Source organism: Hippocampus guttulatus, chromosome 11 (assembly GCF_054856545.1).
Source record: "Hippocampus guttulatus isolate MCC_2025c chromosome 11, RoL_Hgut_1.0, whole genome shotgun sequence".
Classification (NCBI taxonomy): Eukaryota; Metazoa; Chordata; class Actinopteri; order Syngnathiformes; family Syngnathidae; genus Hippocampus; species Hippocampus guttulatus.
The window spans coordinates 16,103,586-16,126,743 of NC_141271.1; the positions used below are offsets into that span (position 1 = coordinate 16,103,586).

Below are 23,158 nucleotides of genomic sequence, written 5' to 3' on the forward strand. Positions count from 1 at the left end.
AATAACACAGTCTTGGAGCCTGATTGACAATTTTCATTCTGACTCTTGTTATGCAGTAAAAATGGGTATTTTCTGTTGAATAGTTTCCTCTGAAGTGCGTCCCGCCTGCTTCGTTTGCTCTCAGCGCACGCTTATTGTGTGCAGACGTCAAATGCTTCTCACCGCTTATTGAATTGTTTCCAAGTACCGGCAGGAGACGTGAAAATGTTCCAATTCTGGTCCTTTGTCAAGAGTCTTAATTCAAACCCAATGCTGGGATTTAATCCACGACCTCTGCACTGTGAGGTCAACGCGCTAACCACTAAACTACCAGGCCACGCAGCGGCCCATCAACACAATCGAAATTCAACTTCAGTAGCTCCCCCTGGTGGCTTCAGAGATTCATCAATAATATATGTTTGAGTAGATTAGCGTTTGCAAAAGACAACCAATGCTGCGTCTCCACGTTCCTTTGAGGTGCAAGGAAATCACAGCGTAAGATTTTGGTTTGTGTTCGAACTTTCACCTGTCTCGAGAGTCGGGAACGACCCGCTCGATCGCTGCTGCGAGTGGTCAGCTCCTCGCCAGCGGGCGGGTGGGAATTGTGGTTACACAAGGACCTTCGCCATCTTGCGATCGGCTCCAATGAGCATTTCCGTCGAACATCTGGCGATCTGTCATTAAAAAAAAAAAAGTGCAACGCGAAAGTGCTACTGTGCTCCGACTCCCACACAGGGGACCGCGGTTGAGCTTTCTGATTATACAGCCGCAGCCACGCATCATTTGGTTATGCTCCCAGCACTCCGAAACACACAATCTGCCCGCTATTACGAATATGTTTGTCAATGCATCCGTGCGCGTGCGTGAGTGTGTGGGCGAGTGGGTGTTTATTTGCATTTTTCATGCCACCTTGAGTATGTGTATATGCATGTAGCAGCATCTGTTAATTTCTTACTCGGCGACCTTGTGGAGCGGCATGTGTTTGTGCTTACGCTTAAAAAAAAAAAGTGCACGTATGATTCTACGTGTGAGGCTGGAAATAACTGACAGAGAGATGTTCCGCCGTGTTCACATGACAGCATGTGCGGCAGGAGTGCGGAAATGCCTTTTTTAAATTTTTTATATATTTTTTTGGCAACATACATGTAACATGTGTGCCCGGTGGGCGGTTTGCGACACGCCAACGGTGAGCTCACGTGCCGGTTGGAAGCACCAGACAGCCGCCGCCGAGCCGTGCCGTCTTCTTGTGCCAATGCCGCGGGCCTCTTTCGGGGAAGAATAAACAGCCATGAGCATTTGTTGGAACAACAAAAGGTAAACATTTTGCGCTCATCCAAAAGTACACATGGCATCCGGTGAATGAACTTTTGATTTTATAATAACACGTGATGCGATGATGTGTATAATGACGGCAGGCTACGTGGCGCAGCACCTCGTTCACGTTGACAAAAATTATTTTAAAAAATACAGACGCGAGGATTGACAGTCTTTGAACATTTGTTCACAAGTGAATGACAAAATGCCACACAAAGGCCATTCCAATTTGAAGACTGCTTCAATTGCAGCCTTCTTCTTCTTCTTCCTTTTTTTCTTTACCCACTTAGCCTTCCAAATCCCACTTTTCCATTACGCTCTCTCTTTCTCGCTACCTACTACCACCAAAAACATCTCACTTTGTGCTGAACATATTTTTCTTTTTTCTCTCTCTCTCTCTCTCTCTCTCTCTCTCTCTCTCTCTCTTTTTAATTGCTTAAAGAAATGATCGTATTGTTTCAACCAGCCACGACATTGGCATGCACTCTATGTTCCATTTATTTTTTTAATTTTCACCATCACCCAAAACAGCAAAATAGACTTACAGCAGCAACGTGACAGGAACAGGGACCGTGGCAGGCATGTGGACCCAAACACCGAAAGCTCGATCCATCCATTTTCTTCAGTTTGTGGGATGCAGCAGTGAAGAGCTGCAATAAAATAAGAAAGATGTCAGTTTCGGGTTTGATTTTTATGTAAAGCATCTTTTGCGATAACAATTACCTTCTGTCTACATCAGTGGTTCTCAAACCGGGGGTCTGTAACTTGGGGGTTCTGTCAAAGAATTCACAATGGATGATGTTGCATCATTTTTCTAATGCCCCCCCCCCCCAAACAAAAAAACGGAATCACGGAATATTGCGATTCACTTACTGCGGTAGGAAGCTACTTACTGTCATGTTTTATTGTTGGGGGAAGGAGAACCACCACAGCTGCCGATGAACTTTCCAGCCATTTATTGCAAAACACAACAAGCGCACTCGTGCAAGAGCTCCTGTCTCTCATTGTGGGGGGGGCTTAAAAAATCACAAGTCACTTATTTTCAAAAATGAATAAATAAATAGGTCATGCCTCGGTTGCTTCGTAAAGTCACCTAATATGGCAACCAAATGGTTCATTTGACGTCACTGTCTGCTTTTGTAAACCAATTCCTCCCCGTTCACTCAAATTTTGTTTGTGGAAACCTGCGAGGTCATGCGGTTCGGCGAATGAACGAAATGGACGCGGCTCTTGTAAAAACAAATGGTTCCTTTGCAAAGAGCCCCCTGCACCAAAAATGTTTCAACCCCCCCCCCCCCCCCCCCCCTTGGCCTTACGTCATCCACTTCAAGTTTCGCAATGACTCAACTATACGATTGCACCGCGCGCTTGTCCTTGGCTGAGGTACTTCTTTTTGTGTGGCGGCGCGCACGTAAAGGGCACTGCTTCCTTTTGCCTCTCGTGGTGCATCGGGAGGCCAAGCAGTGTTTGGCTCCTCGCACGTACTGTGTTCTAATTACCACTAACAGCCTTGAGCTGTCCTCGTCATTAGAGGGAATTATTCTCAATCCAATCACCTATTGGTTACGCTATGCTGCCGAAGCCCACAATCTGTCCTCATCCGGTGGCTAAGATTGCTTGCGACATCTGCTGCATTGCAAAGAACGAAGGGAGAGACAGGAAAGGGTGCAGGGGAATGGGGAGCGAGAGAGAGAAAGAGGTTCGTGAAACCAGGCTCATTAAAATGTTGCCGGGGAAACTTTTGGTTTCTTGTAATATGCTGGTCAGGTTCAGAACATCATGAATAAATGTTTTTGTGTGTGTGTGTGTGTGTGTGTGTGTGTGTGTGTGTGTCTTTTTTTATTGCACATGAGAAATGACTTGAGGTAAGAGGTATTTTGGAAATGTTCCATGACTGGCGTCACAAATTACAAGTTTTCTACTTTTGATGAGAGTCAGACCATCAAACCGGCGCATCTACTAAGAGATCCTGCGGCGTTTGCTTCATTTAGTGTGAAGAGGTGAGTTGCGGCAGGGACGTTTGTGGCTGCTTCATCTTAATGAGCCTGCTCAACTGCCCTGAGCATCTGACACTTCCCTGCCGGGAGTAACATTGCTCTGGTGCAGCTAGCTCCCAACTGATACGACCTGGCTGCATGTAATTTTTTTTCCCCTCTTTCCCAAGCTCAAGGAAATCATCAGTGGGACTATTTTGAACATGCGGTCGGCATCAAGATTGGCGTGAGGACAGAGTCAAGTCAAGTCAAGTCAAGTCAACAGTATTTATAGAGCACTTTCAAACAGCCATCGCTGCATACAAAGTGCTGTACATCGAGCAATTTAACATGCACAATAAACAGTAAGACAAATCGGTAATAAAGGCGGTAGAAAGCACCAAACACCAAAGAGTGTATAAAAGCGTGGCAGAAAAGGGCGTTCACCTCTCGGGGGATTCCATTGAAGGGAAAAACTTGTAGGTTGGATTTAACAAATAGTCCACACCCCATTTCTGGAGTTTATCTGGCACGCCGCTAGTTCCGATACTCATCATGGATATATTTCAATTTGTGCTTACTGAGCAAAAAAAAAAAAAAAATTAAGAACCTCCTCAGGCCATGTTTACGCACAATGAAATGTCAGCCGACCCCCCAAAAAACATCTCACGCACCTCTTACCCAACATGCTCAACATTTTTGTTATGATGCATCAAACGGAAGTTCTGCTATGGGCAAAAAGGGGCGTGGCTTATGCCGACGGCAAATCTCAGGGTACAAGCCCATCGATTAGAATGAATTAGGATTCACAAACACACAGGGCAGTGAAAAAAATGTGTGTGGGGGGGGGGGGGGCGCATGTGGTCATACACCGAACTTGCGCAGTTACGTTCATTACTGAATGAGGCCCAATATTTTTAACGTCACCATATTTGCTCCAAGATTTTTGTTTCACAATAACAGTTGGCGAGCTGATTTTTACACTTGACATACATTTCCTTACTTACTTCCCTATTTTTACACTTAAATGACCGTGAAAAGTTGAAAAATCGGAAGAGATTGGCAGTCAGCCAGCATCCTGAAGAGGAAGAAATGAGAAATGTTCCTGAACGTAGCCAACATTGAAACAGCAGAGCTCAAGCGTCTTGCCTTGACTGCAATTAAATGTGGACTCTATACAGACAAAATATAAGTCATCAATCAACGATCATTCAATTCTCCATCTCGCTTATTTGTAATAACGCTTTGGTCCCTTTCTGCATGTGTTGTGTTTGGTGGGGCTGTGCGAGAAGAGAATATGAATTACCTGGTAGGCAGGCGCTGTTCCGCTTGGCAGAATGCTGTCAACACACTGAGGATGGATGAGGAAAGACAGGGCGAGAGGGATGCGGCTGATAACGCTCGCCCGGCATCCATCCATCCATCTCACGTTTCTTGACTTCTTCTCTCATCTTCTTTCCCCTGTGTGCGGTTGCTCCACCCTTTCACCCTCACATTTCTGACACCATATAAAGTCCCGTATTTTCCGCCCTATAAGGCGCACCTAAAAGCATTCAATTTTCTCAAAAGCCAACAGTGCACCTTATAAACCGATGCGCCTTATATATGGATCAATATTCTGATTTCCTGGACGTAGCAGTTTAAATGTTCTCTAAAGCGTTTTGTTACAGCTGCAGCAGTTGTGAAAGCTTTATAGAAATAAAACTGTATTGTATTGTATTCCCTTTAGCATAGACGCCATCTAGTGGATGCATAACGGAACCGCAGCCACTACTGTAGCTTCTCTTCTATGTGCCTTATAATGCGGTGCGCCCGATATATGAAAACAGTTTTAAAATAGGCCATTCATTGAATGGGTGCCTTATACTCCGAAGCCCCTTATAGTGCGGAAAATACGGTGCGTTAAAGGACATTGTGAAGATAAATGGGCCCATCAGTGGTGCATTCATTTGTCAATAAATGTTTTTCATCCATACCGGCATATGAACAATCAATTCACGTTACGGCCTTGATTTGGGCTTTTCGATATTTCCAACATTCTCTCTGCAACATTGTAACCCGGATTGAGGGTTTGTATATTTTCTAAGGATCATAACAGTTTACCTTATTATGAGTTTGCTTTCGTATCATGTTCTAAATATTTACTCAATCGTAGACTATTCATGCATAGGAATAGTAAGGCATTTTAACATAACTCTGAGTAATGCGTGTGCCAGAAATTACACATCAATCACATTGAACTAAACTGCCAGGACAGACGTGTGTGCCGATTTACAACATGGCGGTTAATTTCCAATTCTTCAGTCATCATTACATTTTTTTTCTCTTTACAATTGGCACTCCGCTGACAAAAAAAACATACAAACGGCAAAGAGAAGCAAAATATACTAGCGCAGTGACTCCTTCGATGGCTATTGAGCTCAAGTGTCATGTAATTTGCTGAAATATTCCATATTGAAATATTCTGCTTTCTCAAAAGAAATGTACGATTTTTGGTCGAATTCCTAAATGCCACTTTAGGGCCACTTGAGCTTCTTTTGCAGTAGATAAGAGAACTTACCCATGTTTTCATTATCAGCGAATTAATTTCAGAGATTTTTTTTTAAGCTTAAACTAAAGCTTACATACATTTTTCTCAATCGTCACTGACGATGTGTGGAGAAAGAAATTCCCAAGTTTGCCTCGAAATAAAATCAATTATGCTGCAATTGCGTATTCTGCAATATTTTTTAAATATGCTGCAGTAATTAATGGAGCTTATTTGATGTATTGTGAGACATTAGAATGGCTTTTTTTATGCCCCCGTAACACCAAATACATCATTACTATTTATCTAAATGGTGTCGATGACTTTTTCTCCTCTCATTTGAGTCCTATTCCCCTTTCATTTTCAAACCATTATTTCAGTGTTTATTTATCTCTTGCAGTTCCGTCCTGTGTGTGACTCCCGTGCCAATAAGCTGAAGCAGCTGTATCAGGAGGGGCACCCATGCAAGGATCCATTAGGCAAAAATCAATTTCACACAGAGCCAATTTCATAAATATGGAGCACGGTGCCACCTTTCGGATATGCTTGACTAGTTTTTAGAGGGATATACAAAACGATAAACAACAAGCGTGTGCCTGAGCACACTGAGCCTTTTAAATGATAGTTTGATAGCGTGTGCGGTACGGACCTGATCCGTAATGGGCACTGATGGTGGAACGCACTCATATAGTTCTTGTCACACGAGGTCCACATAATTTGCATTGTGGGACAAAGCCTGTACTTCTACAAACAATTTTTTTTACCACATTGCACTCAATACGTCAATGTGACACAATGAAATTGAATCGAAGAAGTTTCAATTACTGTAGGAAATGAGGCTCTTGGGGTCTCGGGGTCAATAAAGAGCTTAAGCAGAGGGAATAAAAATGTCCACGCTTCAAGTGAGGACCTTGGACAAAGAGGGACCATAGGGTGAGGGTTAGAGATTATATAGCGCAGCGGGGGCGGCCCTCAAATGGGCAATCTTGGGTTAAGCTTCAGTCACACTTGTGGGCGTTGATAACAAAAAAAAAGAATTTGGTTGCTGACCCTCATCTGTGACCTCTCTGGGGGTGTGCCAGTCTGTTTCAAATAAATAAATAATGCATTCTATTCTTTTTTCAGTGGAACCTCAAAATACCTCGAAGACTGTATGAATTCAAACTACCGTATTTTCTGCATTATAAGGCTCTTTGGCGTATAAGGCGCACCTTAAATGAATCGTCTATTCTAAAACTGTTTTCATATGTAGGGGCGTACCGTGTTATAAGAGAATAGAAACCACAATAGTGGCTGCAGTTGCATTATGCATCCACTAGATGGAGCTACGCTAAAGAGAATACAATACAATACAATGCAGCTTTATTGATATACAGCTTTCACAACCGCTGCAGCTGTAACAAGAAATCAGAATATTCATCCATATATACAGCGCATCGGATTATTAGGCGCACTGTCGGCTTTTGAGAAAATGGAAGCCTTATAATGCGGAAAATACGGTATTCAGCGTATCATTCCAAACCACGGGGAATATTTTGCCACTGAGTCGCTCCAAACTTTGGATTGGTGAATTTCGTCAGACTAAAGGAATTAACTCTTTGACCAGCAAAATCAGCACTGAAACAAGCACCAACTTTTCCAGTTTGGATCATCGAAATTGAACATTCAGGTCATTTGTACTTAAATGCACCACTCTACATTTTTTTAAACTTATTCCAGGAACATTTTGCTGCCAGCAGTGGTTAACTTCTATTTCTAATTGTGGGATGTGCGCCTCGAGTAATGTTGGCTCCTGGAACAAATTGTGTTCACTTGTAAAGCTTCCACTGCTCCCTCAAACTTGGGTGTACAGTGTCACATCAAATTGCCCTCGAGTCTTAAATAGCCAACTCGTCTGAGCGTTTGCCTGTGTTGTAATTATGAAGCGTCAATCAGCGCTCTGATGCAACTTATTTCTTCCTATTGGTATCCTTCTATCTGGCACACGTTATTGCATACTATTGCACCCACCGGATGAAAATCCAAACTCATAATGACAAGTCTGTCTCAAACAGCCATCAATGTCACTTCATTTGCAAGAGATGTACTCAACCACAAGGTAAAAATAGTCTTGACCATTGTCTGAAAGTCTCGGACTTCCAGCCCCAAGGCAACCAATACAATGGCCGTGTCAAAAATGTTTCTTTTTGTTGTTGTAGTTTGCACTGGTTCGGGTCTCGACTGAATACTAATGACTGAAATGGACCCATCGCTCATTGTTGACCTCGTTAGTTTAGACCCGATGTACCAGAGATGATTTGAGTCTCGATGTGAGCCTTGAGACATTATTATTCATAATTGCAAAGCTTAAAAGTGGCTACTTCTCTCCTCTCTTGGTTTTATGGTCAGTCATTTCCAGAATAAATTAAACTTGTAATGCGAAAGGGACAAATTGTCGAGCTCCTCCTGTGTTTTAAAAAAAAAAAAAAAAAACCCTGCTCTGTAATGAACCATTCTGTAATTCAACAACATAAAATGGTTTCTTTGGTTTCAGGGACAGAAGACCTGAAGCATGACATTCGCGGCTGGTGTGCAGAAACTCGGTAAACACGAAAGCCCGTGGCCAAATCACGGGCAGGGATTTAACAACACGCCTCATGCGTGTTCGGTCAATAAGATGCTGTTGGCTAATTGTCCATAGGGCACGTAATCGATACTGTTGCTTATAACATTATCGAGACGTATTATTTTCCCCTCCAGTTGCAATGTGATGTTGCTGCAGGCATATTTTTTTTGGAACACTGACAACATTTTTCTTCTCTTGCCTCACTGTGCATGAGATCAAGATTCTTCTGGATGTTACCGGAAGTTTTTCAACCCCACCAAAAAAGACCCCAAATCCAGGGGGAGTTTTTGTACAGGAGACCGAAAAATGTTCACATTGTACATATTTTGATTCCAAAATGGTATTTGATGTTGCAAATGTATATATATTTGTCACATAAAATACCATGTTGCTGTCTCGCATTGTGACATTTCCTGTTTCTGCTCTGGTTGCAGCAGACCAGCCAAATAAGAGCTTAACCGGTAGTTGTTTACTCCTGATTACTTAGCTCATACTTGTTAACACCGAGCTAATGACGAAAATCAAATACATGACCTGTGCGTGGATCCTGCAGTCACATTCGTTTGTCTGATCATGAGAGCATGTTGTTAGCTATTTGCATATTATGGAGTCATGTATCCATCCATCCATCCATCCATTTTCCGAACCGCTTGATCCTCACTAGGGTCGCGGGGGGTGCTGGAGCCTATCCCAGCCGTCTCCGGGCAGTAGGCGGGGGACACCCTGAATCAGTTGCCAGCCAATCGCAGGGCACACAGAGACGAACAACCATCCACGCCCACACTCACACCTAGGGACAATTTAGAGCGTCCAATCAGCCTGCATGTTTTTGGAATGTGGGAGGAAACCGGAGCACCCGGAGAAAACCCACGCAGGCCCGGGGAGAACATGCAAACTCCACACAGGGAGGCCGGAGCTGGAATCGAACCCGGTACCTCTGCACTGTGAAGCCGACGTGCTAACCACTGGACTACCGGGCCGCCTGGAGTCATGTATGCGATATTAATTAAAGGCTTTAAATTACCCACAGTTGTACTGTATTTTCCGCACTAAAAGGTGCACCAAAAGCCTTCCATTTTCTTAAAAGCTCACAGCGCCTTAAAATCCAATGCGCCTTGTGTATGGTCATTACGATAATATTTCAACCCCAAAATGGCTCCTTGCTCGAGACATGCTGACAACGCAGAGTTCAAACTTAAGGCGATCGGTTATGCAGTTGAACACGGAAATAGAGCAGCGGCAAGAGAGTTCGACGTTAACGAGTCAATGTTATAACTTGCTGTTGGTAAAGTGAACCGTGTCGCTTAAATAAGTTTTACTGACATCTGATCGTTCTGTTGGTGTTTCCTTGAGCGTAGCTCCATCTAGTGGAGGCATTGTAGATTGCGTCCTATAAGGCGGTGCGGTGCGTCCAATGTATGAAAATAAATGACAAAATACTGTAGACCATTCATTGAAGATGCGCTTCATAATCCAGTACTCCTTTTTGTGTGGAAAATACGGTCAATGGAAGTATGTTGGAAAGTACGGTCAATGTTTGGACTGGCAACCAGTAGAGGGTGTAGCTCGCCTCTTTCCCCAAAGTTGACTGGGCTAGCGACCAACACACCTATGACCCTTAATCAGGATAAACGGTAAAGAAAACTGATAATTGCATTGACTGGGGGCCAGTTACGGAGATCTGCAACTCACAGAGAAGCGTCTGAATGGAGGAGCATCTCGCTAGTTTGTTTCACTGAAACAATGGAAGTATTTTTTCCATTTGCCGCCGACTCCTGCGGTGGGAAATCGATGCGCGTGCAGCAAATAGCACATCTGTCGTCTGAAGAGAAAGAAAATAAGAAGTAGGGGGAGGCATGTCACCGCCAATGAATATTAAAGGCAGGCGTTAACTTGTGTCGTAATGTGGGCTAATCAGCGAAAACTCTTATCTCATTATGGTCTTTGCCTCCTTACTCAAGCAGCCATTAGCCTAGTGGGCAACTGTGCTTATAGTCATACCTGGTGTGCTCCAACACCTAACCCCCCCCCCCCCCCCCCACACACACACACACATTCATACACCAATGCCGCTCATTAAAAATGTTATTGTTCTCTTTTGCCCGGCAGTGTTCATTTAAAAATACCTCCCTCACGGATTTATTTCTCTCCGACTCACGGAAGACGCAGTAAATCATGGAGGACAGCAATGAGGGTGTTCTTTTGTCCTGTTGCTGGAAGAAACTGCTGTGGACCAACTATTTTTAGCAGTCATTTAAACAAAGGTGCACATTGTGATAATGGGGGTTGAGGATTTTTTTTGGGGGGGGGGGGGGGGGGGGGGAAAGAAGTCGGTGGGATATTTTCAGTGCGGTTCAAAGACAGAGAGGAGGATTGTGATCAGGCAAAACAGTGGCCTGTGGTGAAATATTTACTTGGCCTAGATTCATATCAAATGGCCTCAAAGATAACGGGTTACGCAACCAAACTGGATCTTAATGTGTTCTGTCTGAGTAAACACAGAAAGGGTCTTGAAATTAGTGTGTTGGTCAATTTAACATCGTTTTGCTGATAACTTGAAATGTTGGAACAACGTTGCTACCTAAACTGTGGGAGGCCGCTCGGTGACAAACAGCAATTGGCTATTGTCCCTGAGTGTCTCTAATTAGCTGTTCTATTCACAAAGCTCGTCTTTTAAATTCCATGTTAAAGAAAAAACTAAAAGGCTCTCAAGCACTTGTCTGCGCCTCATTCTTTTTTAGCTCAGGGCTAGTGAGAAAGCGCAGATAAAGTATCTTTTGTTGAACCCATTGAAATACAAATGTCTGCCAATTCCATTACAGGCTTTTTGGTTCCTTTAATTATTATTTTTTATTTATTTTGGCCTAAAATGGGTCTCGAAAAGACAAGACAAGACATGCTTCTTTGGGACGAAACAGTCAAATACATACACGCATACACAATTTATTCCACCTCAAACAACCGTGCGTACCATTTTGCAAGCCACGTGCTGAACAGAACCTGTCAACCAACAGTTGACTCCACTTTAGCAGCACGCTAAGGCATTATTGCCACAATTTCTTCCCACAGATTGCAACTCAAACTGTTTGATGGCGTGAGAAACAATTAAGCGGCACAATGACGACTGAAATGGGAAGCCATCACCGCTAATGGAATGATGTCTTGCTGTCACGATGGTATTTAACGCGCGCCTCGATGGGGTGAGCAGAGGGCCTCCCACTCTCAAGTCCTTTATGCGCTACGCCTGCCGTAAATGATGTTCTAATGTCAAGCAATATGCGCGAGAAAATCTGAGTGTATGGTTGTAATTGAAATCTGTAAGGTTACTGCCGGGGATGGGCGTTTGGCCAAATTTCCTTGATCAACAATTGGGTAAAATTACTCGAATAATTGTTTCGAAAAGGATGGCAGAATCTGCATTTCGATCTCCTGTTTACATACAACTGGCATACTAATTCGAATCACGCCTCCAGACTTGTTGCCAAAATGTCAATATAGCTCAGTTTCTTAATCAGACATTGTATTCTTCTTTAGGCACAAACTACTTGAAACTGAATCTAAATTCCGTTTATTATCAAGGATGGTAAAAGGACAAGTCACCATTTTTTTACGCGCTACCACCTGTCCGTATATGGCTTTCTGATTAATATTGCATTTGTGGAATCTGAATTTCAGCACAAAAATCCACCTATTTTCATGCATCTCAGGGAACATCCATTTTTCCTGACACTGGCACTCGCGGTCGACTGAAAATGACATCACAGTGCCCAAAGTCTCAGGTCACGACTGTCACGACTCGCCCGTTTACATTTTTTTTGACCATGAAGACATTGATTAGTCAACATCAACACGACTATTATAGCCTTAGTGTTGACTCCGATAGTTGTCCCAGGTGCAGCATTTCTTCTGCTTTCATAAAACATACAACAATAGCAGTGCTATGTTTAAAAAAATAAAAATAAAAATTGGCGCTTTGGAATCAGTTTTGTTTTCCACAATGGTATTGACATCAGGGCTGTCACAAAGAAATCAAATCGATTGCTGGGCTAATTTTCTGGAGAAGTAAATTTGTTACATTGCCTCAATGCGGGTTAGTAAACCCGCAAAGCCTTTTAGTGTAAGCAGAGTGATTGGCCTTCATATGTATGTGACTCATCACACTGGGATTCTTTCAAGCCGCACATGCTCCAGAGTGCAGACCATCATAAATTTAAATGTCATTAATTTTTCACTGCATGCAAACAGCATGCCAATTACAGTATGTTGTGTTATTTTATTCATTCAATGAATAACAGGCCTCCCTGGATGTCAAACCCAAGGAATGAATACAAAGGCTGCATTATTTAACCTTTTCTGAACTAAAAACTATCCAAGTTTGGCCATTATTTTTGATTTCTGGCCGTGCTACTAATGAAAATGATGTTAAGGACACAGAATATTTGCTAAGTCAATCCTATTCAAACAACACCAGGCCTTTTTTTTCCCCCAAGATACATTTTAGGACTTATATGCCTTAGCATCATCAACAATTATTTTAATCGTATTTGAAGGAGAAACGGGAAGTTTGTGCGAGACCACAAACTGCCGTCATCATAGAAAACAAAACAAAACTAATCCCGTAGGTCTACATGTCACAGGTTCTTCAGTGGTCTGTGTGATTTTTTTTAGCCTTCGCTAATGTAGCCTCCAGCTGCTAGCCGCTAGCAAAGAAGAGAGGCGTTGGTTTGGGGGTTTCGTGAATTTAGATCATTCACAGTAAGCATGGCAAGATGTTTTTCATCAATCAAACGTGGACTTTTTGACCTTGTGCTGTATGTTAATACTGGTGCTGTTATTAATTCTTAAATCAACACACAGGTGACAATGTGTTTTGTTTTTTATTGAGTCTTTATAAATTGATACTGTGAAGAAACACGTCAAGGCTCTAACATGTATTTACATCTGGCATGTCCTAAACAACAGTCACATAACAGCGATACCGTGACGTTCGAGTGCGGCAACGCTCACTTTTTCCGTTTTACGTGCCGTCACTCTGGTTGATCTTTATTTTATTTTTTCGTCTCTTTGCGTTGCGAGCCAAAATTTGAGGTACGAGCAAGATGGCGTCACCGAACGCCACAACATTCCCTCAGCGTCCCACACGTCACTCGCAGCTTGAAATATAATCAGCAAGTCAAGGAAGTACGCGGTTCCTATTATTAGCACCACAGGCAATTTTAGTCGCGGCTCCCCTTGGAAGAGGATGAACACAAATTTGAATTTAACATGACAATTTGGCACAAGAACTCGCGCTATGAGTAAGACCTTTCTTGAAGCGGCAAGAAAACACTATTTTGGTTGAAATATTTCCTGCCAGGCTGTAGCTACCTCCTGTGACTTGGATGAAACGAGTGTGAAAACGGCCTTCTCAAAGAGAGAAATTTGTCTTAGAAATCGGAGTCGAGGGGTAGAAAAGGAGCCACGAGCCTTGATGTCCACATCCTCTGTGTTGGCGTTTTCTACCGATAGTGGAAGAGGCTGGTGGAGTCGAGTTCACCTGCATAGCAAATTGCCTCGGCAAAAAGCTTCGCAACCTGGACACACAGTAAAGTGTGTGTGTGGGGGGGGGGGGGGGGGGGGGGTTAAAACAAAATTTAAGAACTTTGAAAGGATACTGATGCTTTGAGTCACCAGATTGTACAATTAAGAGAGCTCGTGTAAATTACTGACCTGAAAATTTGTGATCAGGGGTATGCCATGATCGACAGCCATTCTGCGAATGAGGAAGTTTTCCTTCAAGTGCCGCGTGTGGTTGGTAGGCAAGTTCACAACCAGGTCTATATGACCCTCACTGATTAATCTACAGAAGCACAAAGAAAGCGTCTGAGAGAAGAACGTCATGGCCTAAATTATGAACCAGTCAAGTTAAAACTTTCGCGCACCCTGTAACCTGACAAGATGATCAGCTGTCCACTGTTGTAACCGCCGCTGTCCCCGAAAGGGTTAAAAATGCCACGTCCAATTGACTACACTGCCAAAGTTGCACAATACTTCCGTGTTTGGATTTCAGTGTGACATAACAAAAGACGTCAGCAAGACGGTTAATCTGAAATTCCAAACTAACTGGACAAAGAATTCCCCAAAATATGTTTATTGTAGGGCGGCCCGGTAGTCCAGTGGTTAGCACGTCGGCTTCACAGTGCAGAGGTAAAATTCCAGCTCCGGCCTCCCTGTGTGGAGTTTGCATGTTCTCCCCGGGCCTGCGTGGGTTTTCTCCGGGTGCTCCGGTTTCCTCCCACGTTCCAAAAACATGCATGGCAGGCTGTTTGAACACTCTAAATTGTCCCTAGGTGTGAGTGTGCGCGTGCATGGTTGTTCGTCTCTGTGTGCCCTGCGATTGGCTGGCAACTGGTTCAGGGTGTCCCCCGCCTACTGCCCGAAGACGGCTGGGATAGGCTCCAGCACCCCCCGCGACCCTAGTGAGGATTAAGCGGTTCGGAAAATGGATGGATGGATGGATGTTTATTGTACAAGGCTTAATGGTGATTGGTATGAATTGGTTCTTTTATATCATGTTGTGGCCAACGTGAGCAATATGAAAATGTTTTCACTGATGAGATCGGAAGCTCTGAGCCTGTTTCTAAGATGTGCACTCGCCGAAATTCTAGCGGTACAGTATTTTTCTTTTTTTTTCTTTTTCTTACTCTGGCAACCCCACCTGTCCCTCTCTCTGTCACCGTCATATATACTGTACACGCCGTGTCTTTTCATGCTGCGGTGTTTGACAGAGTGTGGAATCACAATTCCCCTTCCCCGTGAAAAAAAAATCTAATGATACGAAAGACAGACGACAGAGGGAACGCAGGTCGCGTTCCTCTATAAAGTCTTGGCCTATGTGCCACCTCCGCACACCTGATGCCTGCCAGACGTACGAGCGCGTCGCGGTGTGAGAATGCAATCCCCGCAACGCCTCATTTCAAACACAGATGGTGACGCCGTCGCATTGTCGTAATATCTTTTGTGGAGGCATTGCCCTCCGAGCAAAGTAACCTTCAAGGCGCATCAATTACTGTGCGCCGCGACAGTCTCGTTGCGAACATCGACAGTAACTGAGCACAATGGCTTGCGTCCATCATTTATTTTTCAACTACTTTTACCCTTTTCCTGCACCCTGTAACCTGATAACACGGTAGGTAAGCTATCCACTGGAGTTATCGCTGTCCCTGAAAGGGTTTAAACAATCATTTGTATTGATTTTTTTTTTTTTGTCGGAATCATTGTAAAGAGCAGTAATAAAAATAATCATAATGATTATGTCTATCATAATAATAATAAATCCTCTCCCTCCTATTATTGCATTTGACGTAACTGTCACGATGATGCGGGTGGAAGACTTTCCTCACTTTCCATATTCATCCCCAAATGCTATGAAGTGGACTTCTGAGTGTACTGCTCTTTCTTTGATGTCGGCAGCATATAACCGAGATAATGAAGGAGGTTTGCCCTCAGATCTCAGCATCATATGCTGATCAGTTATCCTAATTTGGAATTTAAAGAAGGTTTACTTATTACTTTGCCCCCCCCCCCCACCCGGGGATGTTTGGCTCCACTTTTAACGGGGCGGCTTTAAATATAAATAAGAAATGATCCCCCCCCCCCCCACCAACCTCTTTATACTGGGCAAACTGGTCTGTCCTTTGGTGGGCCACGCGACTGGAGTTGCCGGGATGTCATTGGCACAAAGCCAAGCTGAGGTGGATTCCGTCGCGTAGAGCTGTTAGGATGGCAAAAAGAACAATAATGGACGAGATGATGGTAAATACAGTGGAAGAAAACGGATTAGGCGGGGGACAAAATATTTTCTTGTTGTTAGGGGGGGGCGGGGGGGCGTGACAGAAAATAATTAAGAAGCACCGCTTTCAAGGCACAGCACGTGACGGTGTAGTTACCTGAAGTAGGCAGTAAGAGTCCAGCGTGTCCAGATGTGACATCAATTGTCATGAAAGTCGGCATGTCAAGATCGTTTTTTTTTTTTAATAGCTTAAATTTTCGACTAGAACGGACAACTTTTTTTTTTTAACCGATTGTCAAAACAAGAACGTTAAAATGTCACCGTCACATGATTTGGAACGACAGCCAATCAAGAAGCGATGCGAAGTGTGCTATTTATCGAGGGACACGGAGGTCCATCTCCTCCAAGTTTTGAATTGCAGTCGAAATAAAAAGACTAGATGGAGTTGGTCTTTGTGGTTCACTACTCTTTCGCCGCTTTCGTATTTTCTGGCAGTCTTCTGCTCTGCCCTGTGGGACACCGCTGCGTGTCACAGGTCAGTTCAGGTAGTACGCCCAGGTCGTGTTGGATCACGCCCAGTGAACGAGGGGGCGGTGGCCCCGGGCATCCATCTCGGCGGGGGCATCCCACATGACAACCATGTATGTAAAACAAACATTTTATGGTCCCAGCCCACCCGTAGACAAACTGTGTTTGAGACTGCGGATGGACAACAGCTCCCCCCCACCCCTCCGTTGAAGACTTGCTTCTCAAGGTACATCATCTGCACATGCTTGCAGTATTTTGGCATGCCACCGATCACCCAAGACTTAGTGGAAAAGACTCTTGATTGTTGGTGGACAGATTGCTAAGTGGGTGGTGTGTTGGTCATCTTGAGTGGACCGCACAGTATGAGAGTCGTGAGAGCAGACCATTGAACACAAATCACCATGTTTTGTTGTCACGTGTGGGCTTTCTTACAGTGTTAAGATATGACGATTATATTCATATTTTCATGTGTAACAGGCGTTGGAAAGTCCACTGTAAAGACGGGCATGCGGAGCTCTATTAAGTGCTGTTAAAAATTACGCAATGTCTGAAATATACCAAATAAATGGCATAAATGTTGGTGAAATGATTTTTGTACCCACCTTGAAGCCATCCTCTTTCAGTTGATGGGCCGTTGCCAGGAAATTGGGTCGGAATGAATGCTGGCAGTTAAAGAAAAAAAAAAAAGAAAGAAGAGAAAGCAGAAAGTGACCAACAAAAAAATTGCAAAAAATTCAACATGTTCAAATTCAAATGGCACTGTTCTCAGACGAGGCGTTTGTTTCGAAAACTAGATGCATTACAGATATCATGCCATTCACAAATTCAGAGCTGCTCCTGAGCATAGTTTTTTTTCACTAATCTTAAAGCAAAACAAAAATATATTCATCATCAATAGAGTTTTATGCTAACATCTCAATATTTTCTAGTTAACCGTATAGCCTTCAAACCAAAATCCTTCACTCAACCCCGGGGATACATTCACAGTGCGCGACTGCTGTGTTCTCGATCTGTCAGCCATGTTCGGCAGTCTTTGTGACCCGAGGCATTCGCCTTGAAGTGGTCCACTTCCCCAAGGGTGCCAATTATACAGCCTTTGCAATGAATGCTTTGTTAAAGTTGGATTAGTCAAACTCGCGGTTTGACAGCCCACGGTGACAGCAGGACTTCATGACTCAAACTCGTGTTTGTGGTGACGTGAAGTGCGGTGAAGAGGCCAGCTTTTGATGGCTGGCCTTTTTTTCGCAAAACGTTTAACCGTTATTATGACTGTAGAGCTGTTGAAAGCTGTTTCAGGCAAAAGTATTTCAGAATAATTCATTTCAAACAGGTCAACTGTTATTGCATTGTATGATCCAGGTAGCCTTAAGGGATTCATTCGCACCATCCAATTCAGGGTCATGTGGTCAACACAAACAGGCCATGGGGGCCTTACCTGAATCCCGATCAGGATGCCCTTCCGTGGCAGCTTAAATCCTGTGGACAGCATGGCCTTCAGGAAGGCGGAATAAATGTTTGGTCCAAAACAGGCAACCTAGAATAAAATCAAAGTCTCTTTGAATATCGCGGACTTCAGGCATGCATGACAAACCTAAACGAGAATTTACATTTTCAGCTGTTACGGCATATGAGTCATTGCAGCTCAAGTATTTGATTGTTTTACTTTTTTTTTTAAGCATTTGTGTCATGTTAACTCTTTCGTTCCACAAGACGTATTTTTTTGACGTTTCAAGACGTATTTCAAGACGTTTTTAAAATTAGGCCCCGCCTACCAAGGACATATTTGTACGTCTGTCTTTTTTTTTTGTTTGTTTCGCGTCATAGAGAGGAGGAGGGTCTGACGTAATCTGTGAATGAGAATAAGCCGTTTGCATTGTAAATCATATAAAAAAAAGTGACCAGTAGGTGGCAGTGGTGCCTCACGTGCTTGAAATGCATGCTTTTACAAAAAGCTCTTTTTCTCCGTTCCTTGCCCAGGAATCGCCATTTTCATGAAACTTAGCCATTTTGTAATGCAGATTGCTGAAGAACGGAAAAAGATAGAAACCATGTTTTTTCTGCTGAAAGAAGAGAGTCCAAACTTTATTTTGGTAGGCTCCATGTTTATATAGCATTAGAACCAAATATTCTGTGGACCTTGCAAGATCAGTCAAAATCCAGTAAAACGCTGGGATTGCTCCAGTGAAAATGGCTGGGATTGAATGAGTTAAGAAAAGAAAAAATATATATAAGATACACCTGTGATGACTGCTAAGCATTACGGTACACCCATTTCATTTTGCCTTGAGCGCTGAGAGATTGTTATCACTTCCAATATGAACAGTGCAGAATTTATTTGTACCTTTCTACAACCATTAACAAGATGTTATTTAAAGGTTATTTGTTACCTGTAGAAAAAGGTTTAAAGAAGGTGAATGATGTTTTCATATCTCCCCGTTTACTTTAGGATTTACAAAAACAGGATCAAAATCAAAATTCAAGCCAGCGCCCAGAAGCAGATTGTGTTTGAACATTAATATAAAGATAACAACAGGCAGTTTCAATGTGACTTATGTAAAGTGAATAGAATATCTACTTCTCCAGTCGAGGCCATTTCACAGCGAAGTACAGGATCTGCATCCCTCAGGCGCGGCCAAGAGAACATGGGTGCCTGGTCGGGGGGGCGGAGAAACGGAGAAGATTGATTGTCCTGCTTTTGAAATGTTTCACGTCATGTGAGTTTTCACCGGCCATGGAAAACCAAAACTGTGAAGTTCTAACGTTCAGATAGCACAAGTCTGTTTGTTATCAAGCTAAAAGTGTGCAATATAGCAAAGAAAATCAACACATCTACACAGCATGCATTCGCATTTGATTGCAAAGAAAACAAAAACAAATTCCAGGACGCTGCTGCCACCTAGAGAGAAAACTTGTTGAGCCCCTTAACGATTGCAAATGAGTGTGCACTGTGAATCATACATTTTATACATAGAGCATTGTGCTCGAAAATGAAGCTCTCAACACATCTATAGAACACTGAGAATAACAAATATAAAGAATGCAAGTCACCGCAGTTAATGTAAGAATTGAGGAAAAGTATCCTCCCCCTCCAAAAAGGCATGAAAGGGAAGTGCAGCAGAAAGTGGTGTTTGAACACACACGGAGACGGGGGTCCATGAGGGGGATTCATCCTTGAGGCGAGTTATCTAATCAGCTGGATGTAATGTGAGCATACTAATGTCCAAGAGAACAATGTGGGGAATGTGGCAGCGCTTATCATTGCACTCTTCAAAGAGTGCCAGAAAGAAACGGGGGCCTCTCCACATCTTCACGCATATGACCCAAAATGACACCCTGCAGCCGAGAGAAGAACATTTCGCACCGGGCGGGCGGTGGGTCATGTGACGTCAATCGTTTTCAATGTCTGACATGTACACAAAAAGGACAGTGAAAGACATCGGTTTGTCATTCTGCTTGTCACTTTGAGGCGTGTCCGGAAAATAAAGCGAAGTCAAACTTTTGATGACTTTTGACTTGATAGTTTACGTTTTAGTGTATCCAGTAAGTAAGCCGCAGCTGCCAAGCACATCAGTCGCGGGGAAGTTTAAGACAGACAAATTCCGATTAGCCATGAAGCTGCTAGACAGTGATGAGATAAGATATTTGGACAGCGGAAGAAGAGGGCGGACAAGTCAGGGCAGTTGCTATGAAACAAACAAAACTTCGAAGATGAATACTGACAGAAGACGCAGCCTTGCTGCGTGCAGAGCAAGAGACCAGCAATCCTAGAAGACATTCTATTATCCTGCCGAGCCAGCCTTACAAAGAGGAGGTTTCAGGTTTTGTCATGATCGAGTGCTGGTGTGACTCTCCGACGAACTGGGGAAGAGTAGAAGAGAAAAGGAAACGAAGGCCCCTGGCCTCATCGAGGCTTTAGCGGGACAGGGATCCTCCGTTGGGAGTTGACCTCAGAAGGCATGTCGAGCTTCAAGAGGAGATTGCCATCATCTCCTGCCAAGGTCTGCTCCTGCAGTCCATTTATCATCTTATTAAGACGGCGTTTTGATTTTAAATCTTCATGAGCCACAGGAGTTTTCTTTCTCAGGACGCTGAGAACAAAAATCTCCTGCAATTATATATTGGGTCGAGGAGCAATTTTGTAATGGGGTGTCTGCAAGCACGTCCAAGTCCAAAACACAATTTACCGAGCTTCCCCATCTCCATATCCCCACTAACCATTGATGCCTCAAAGAGAGAGAGAGAGGGGGAGGGAGAAATTGTGAAAGCTCCTCAACAATGTTATCTCTGGGTGCCAGCCAAGCTGAGGAAAATAAAGTCAAACATTTCCCGCTTCATATTGTTTTTGACAGTGAACCTTGTCGGAGGTGGAAGTCACATCTTTGGAAAAACATGAAAGGAGATGGGCAAGATGAATATTTTATATTTTCAACACTATAAAAACTTGAGAGGATTCCTCACATGAATATATGACTAGTTATTTTCGGGTGCTTTGACACAACAGCCGCTCCGTCCGTAATCAAACTCTAGTTTATTTTCCACCCATTGGAGTGGTTTGTTTTGGCTGCGGTGACCGCAAAAGAGTCGTCAGATTCGGGGTGAGGCTTAGCATGAACTCTGGCATTGGTCAGTTGTTGTGAGAAAGCGATAAAGCCTTGATTGTGACAAATGAATGAATCGGGACTGACTCAAAACTGCATGATGGTGACACAACTGAGGCGGTGTGTGAACGAGGAGTGGGCCAAACAATATACTGGACTGCATCACAATCTCTCACGTGCACCAGCAACTGGTATCAATATCGGTGCTGACAAAGTTTAGCCATGGGCGGAAAAAAAAATAAATAAATTCTAATGTGGTACCGGTCTGTGGCTCATTCTGTACCGGGTCACACAGAAAGAATAAATAACTTACATTACTTCCGTTTTATTCATTTCGGGATCTGAAAGATATTTTATTTTGAAAATTTACCGTATTATCCGTTACATCCGTTTACAGTATGTCACTCTCGATGCAGGTCAAGGCGCGCTACTCGGTCACATCATAGGTTACCGCTAAAATGAAACCCGGGAGCTAGCAAAATGCGTAAAAAACAAACATATTTGGAAAGAAGGCGACATTTAATAGACAGTATCAGGATTTTCTACTTAAAATACGCACCAAGCCCACTCTGCATAATATGCGGCGATGGTGAGTCGTATTTTTGAAGGCACGTTTAAACGTTACCATAGCGACCAGAGAGTGCCGCGGCCAGATAGGACGTTCCTCGTGTCATGATTCGTGTTTATTACTATGTTTTGAAAATACCACACTTTTCGTGCAGGCTCATATCATATTATTTTGTTGTATTTATCCGTCACACCTTAAAGGTCGGTCCCTGAAAATATTGTCTGACATGAAATCGGTCCGTGGGGCAAAAAAAGGTTGGGGACTGTCTAGATTCTAGACAACAAAAGTCGTGAAAACACTGATCGAAACAGCCACTGTGATAGTGAACGTTGAGACACGTCAAGGGGGTTTATTTAAAAGGGTACCCACTTAAATCTTCTTAGTCTGTGCAACTTTGCAATTCCTTGTGTGCTCATGTCGGGAAAGGCAAGAAGTTGAGCACACTTTTGTTTGTTTGTTTTTTGGAGGTGGGATAGATTTTTTAATTGAAATGCATTTTAGGTCCCCGAGCGAGTTTACATTGATGCACTTCAAGTAAACTCTGGAAGCATTTAAAGTCTGGTGAATTGCGTATTTGGAGCTCTGATTAATATTCCCCAGCATGCAGACTACAAATTGAAAACTTTTGATGGTTAGGAAAGTGGAGGATTATACCTGCCTGACTAGCTTCAAATGACAAGCATTGTTACAGCGGCTCATCCGTAATTAAGAGAGAGAAATGACTTTGAAAAAAAAATGGCTTTGGAACAGCTGGCGAAACGTAAACGCTCTCTAATCCAATCAAAGAGGTAAGTCTCCAGGCTGGTAGGAGAAAGCACCGACGACTACTCCCCGTTCGCCGCCATTCACACGTATTTGGATGAGGCCATCGACGCTGCCTTTGTCGTGTGATCCGGGGGAAGCTGAACTTGCGGCATCTGCCATGTGAGTCCAAATGTCATACGCAGACTCGTTACAGAAATGACTGACCATAACATATACCGTCAGGCCTTGTGAGTCCTACACAGAAGAGTAGCGTGCTATGTAAGTCATCTAATTAAACAACGGTTACATTCAAGTCCCATGTTTGGAAAGACTGCTCGAAAAATGCTGGATGTTAAAATGTAGCGCTTTCACAACAGCTAGAGCCGTAACAAAGCGCTTTCCAGAACAGTGAACATAAAATCACACACTAATATAACACAACACATTACGTAAGACACGGACAGTCGTGCAATCTTAATTACTTTTCTCCCCCATATGCTTTGTTTTTTTAAAGCAACGGATAAGAGACGTCATCCTTCCAAATGTGCACA

The 23,158-nt window shown here is 43.4% G+C and overlaps 1 protein-coding gene and 1 long non-coding RNA gene across 2 annotated transcripts in view; both read right to left on the reverse strand.

The window, feature by feature from the left end:
• Nucleotides 1-1,177: 1,177 nt before the first annotated feature.
• Nucleotides 1,178-2,244, reverse strand: LOC147198335 (uncharacterized). The gene is made up of 4 exons (XR_015102212.1): nt 2,187-2,244; nt 2,017-2,067; nt 1,839-1,943; nt 1,178-1,244 (listed from the first exon to the last, which is right to left on the reverse strand). It is a non-coding gene; the product is annotated as an uncharacterized LOC147198335 (long non-coding RNA).
• An 11,063-nt stretch (nt 2,245-13,307) lies between these two features.
• The window catches only part of cps1 (carbamoyl-phosphate synthase 1, mitochondrial), a 28,287-nt gene continuing 18,436 nt past the window's right edge, over nt 13,308-23,158 (reverse strand). The window contains exons 33-38 of the mRNA XM_086123435.1: nt 19,273-19,347; nt 18,133-18,231; nt 17,300-17,359; nt 16,045-16,151; nt 14,108-14,237; nt 13,308-13,971 (exon numbers count right to left, since the gene is read on the reverse strand). Of these exons, the coding sequence (XP_085979561.1) occupies nt 13,897-13,971; nt 14,108-14,237; nt 16,045-16,151; nt 17,300-17,359; nt 18,133-18,231; nt 19,273-19,347 (546 nt within the window). The 3' untranslated portion in view covers nt 13,308-13,896. The remainder of the gene's footprint in view (nt 13,972-14,107; nt 14,238-16,044; nt 16,152-17,299; nt 17,360-18,132; nt 18,232-19,272; nt 19,348-23,158) is intronic.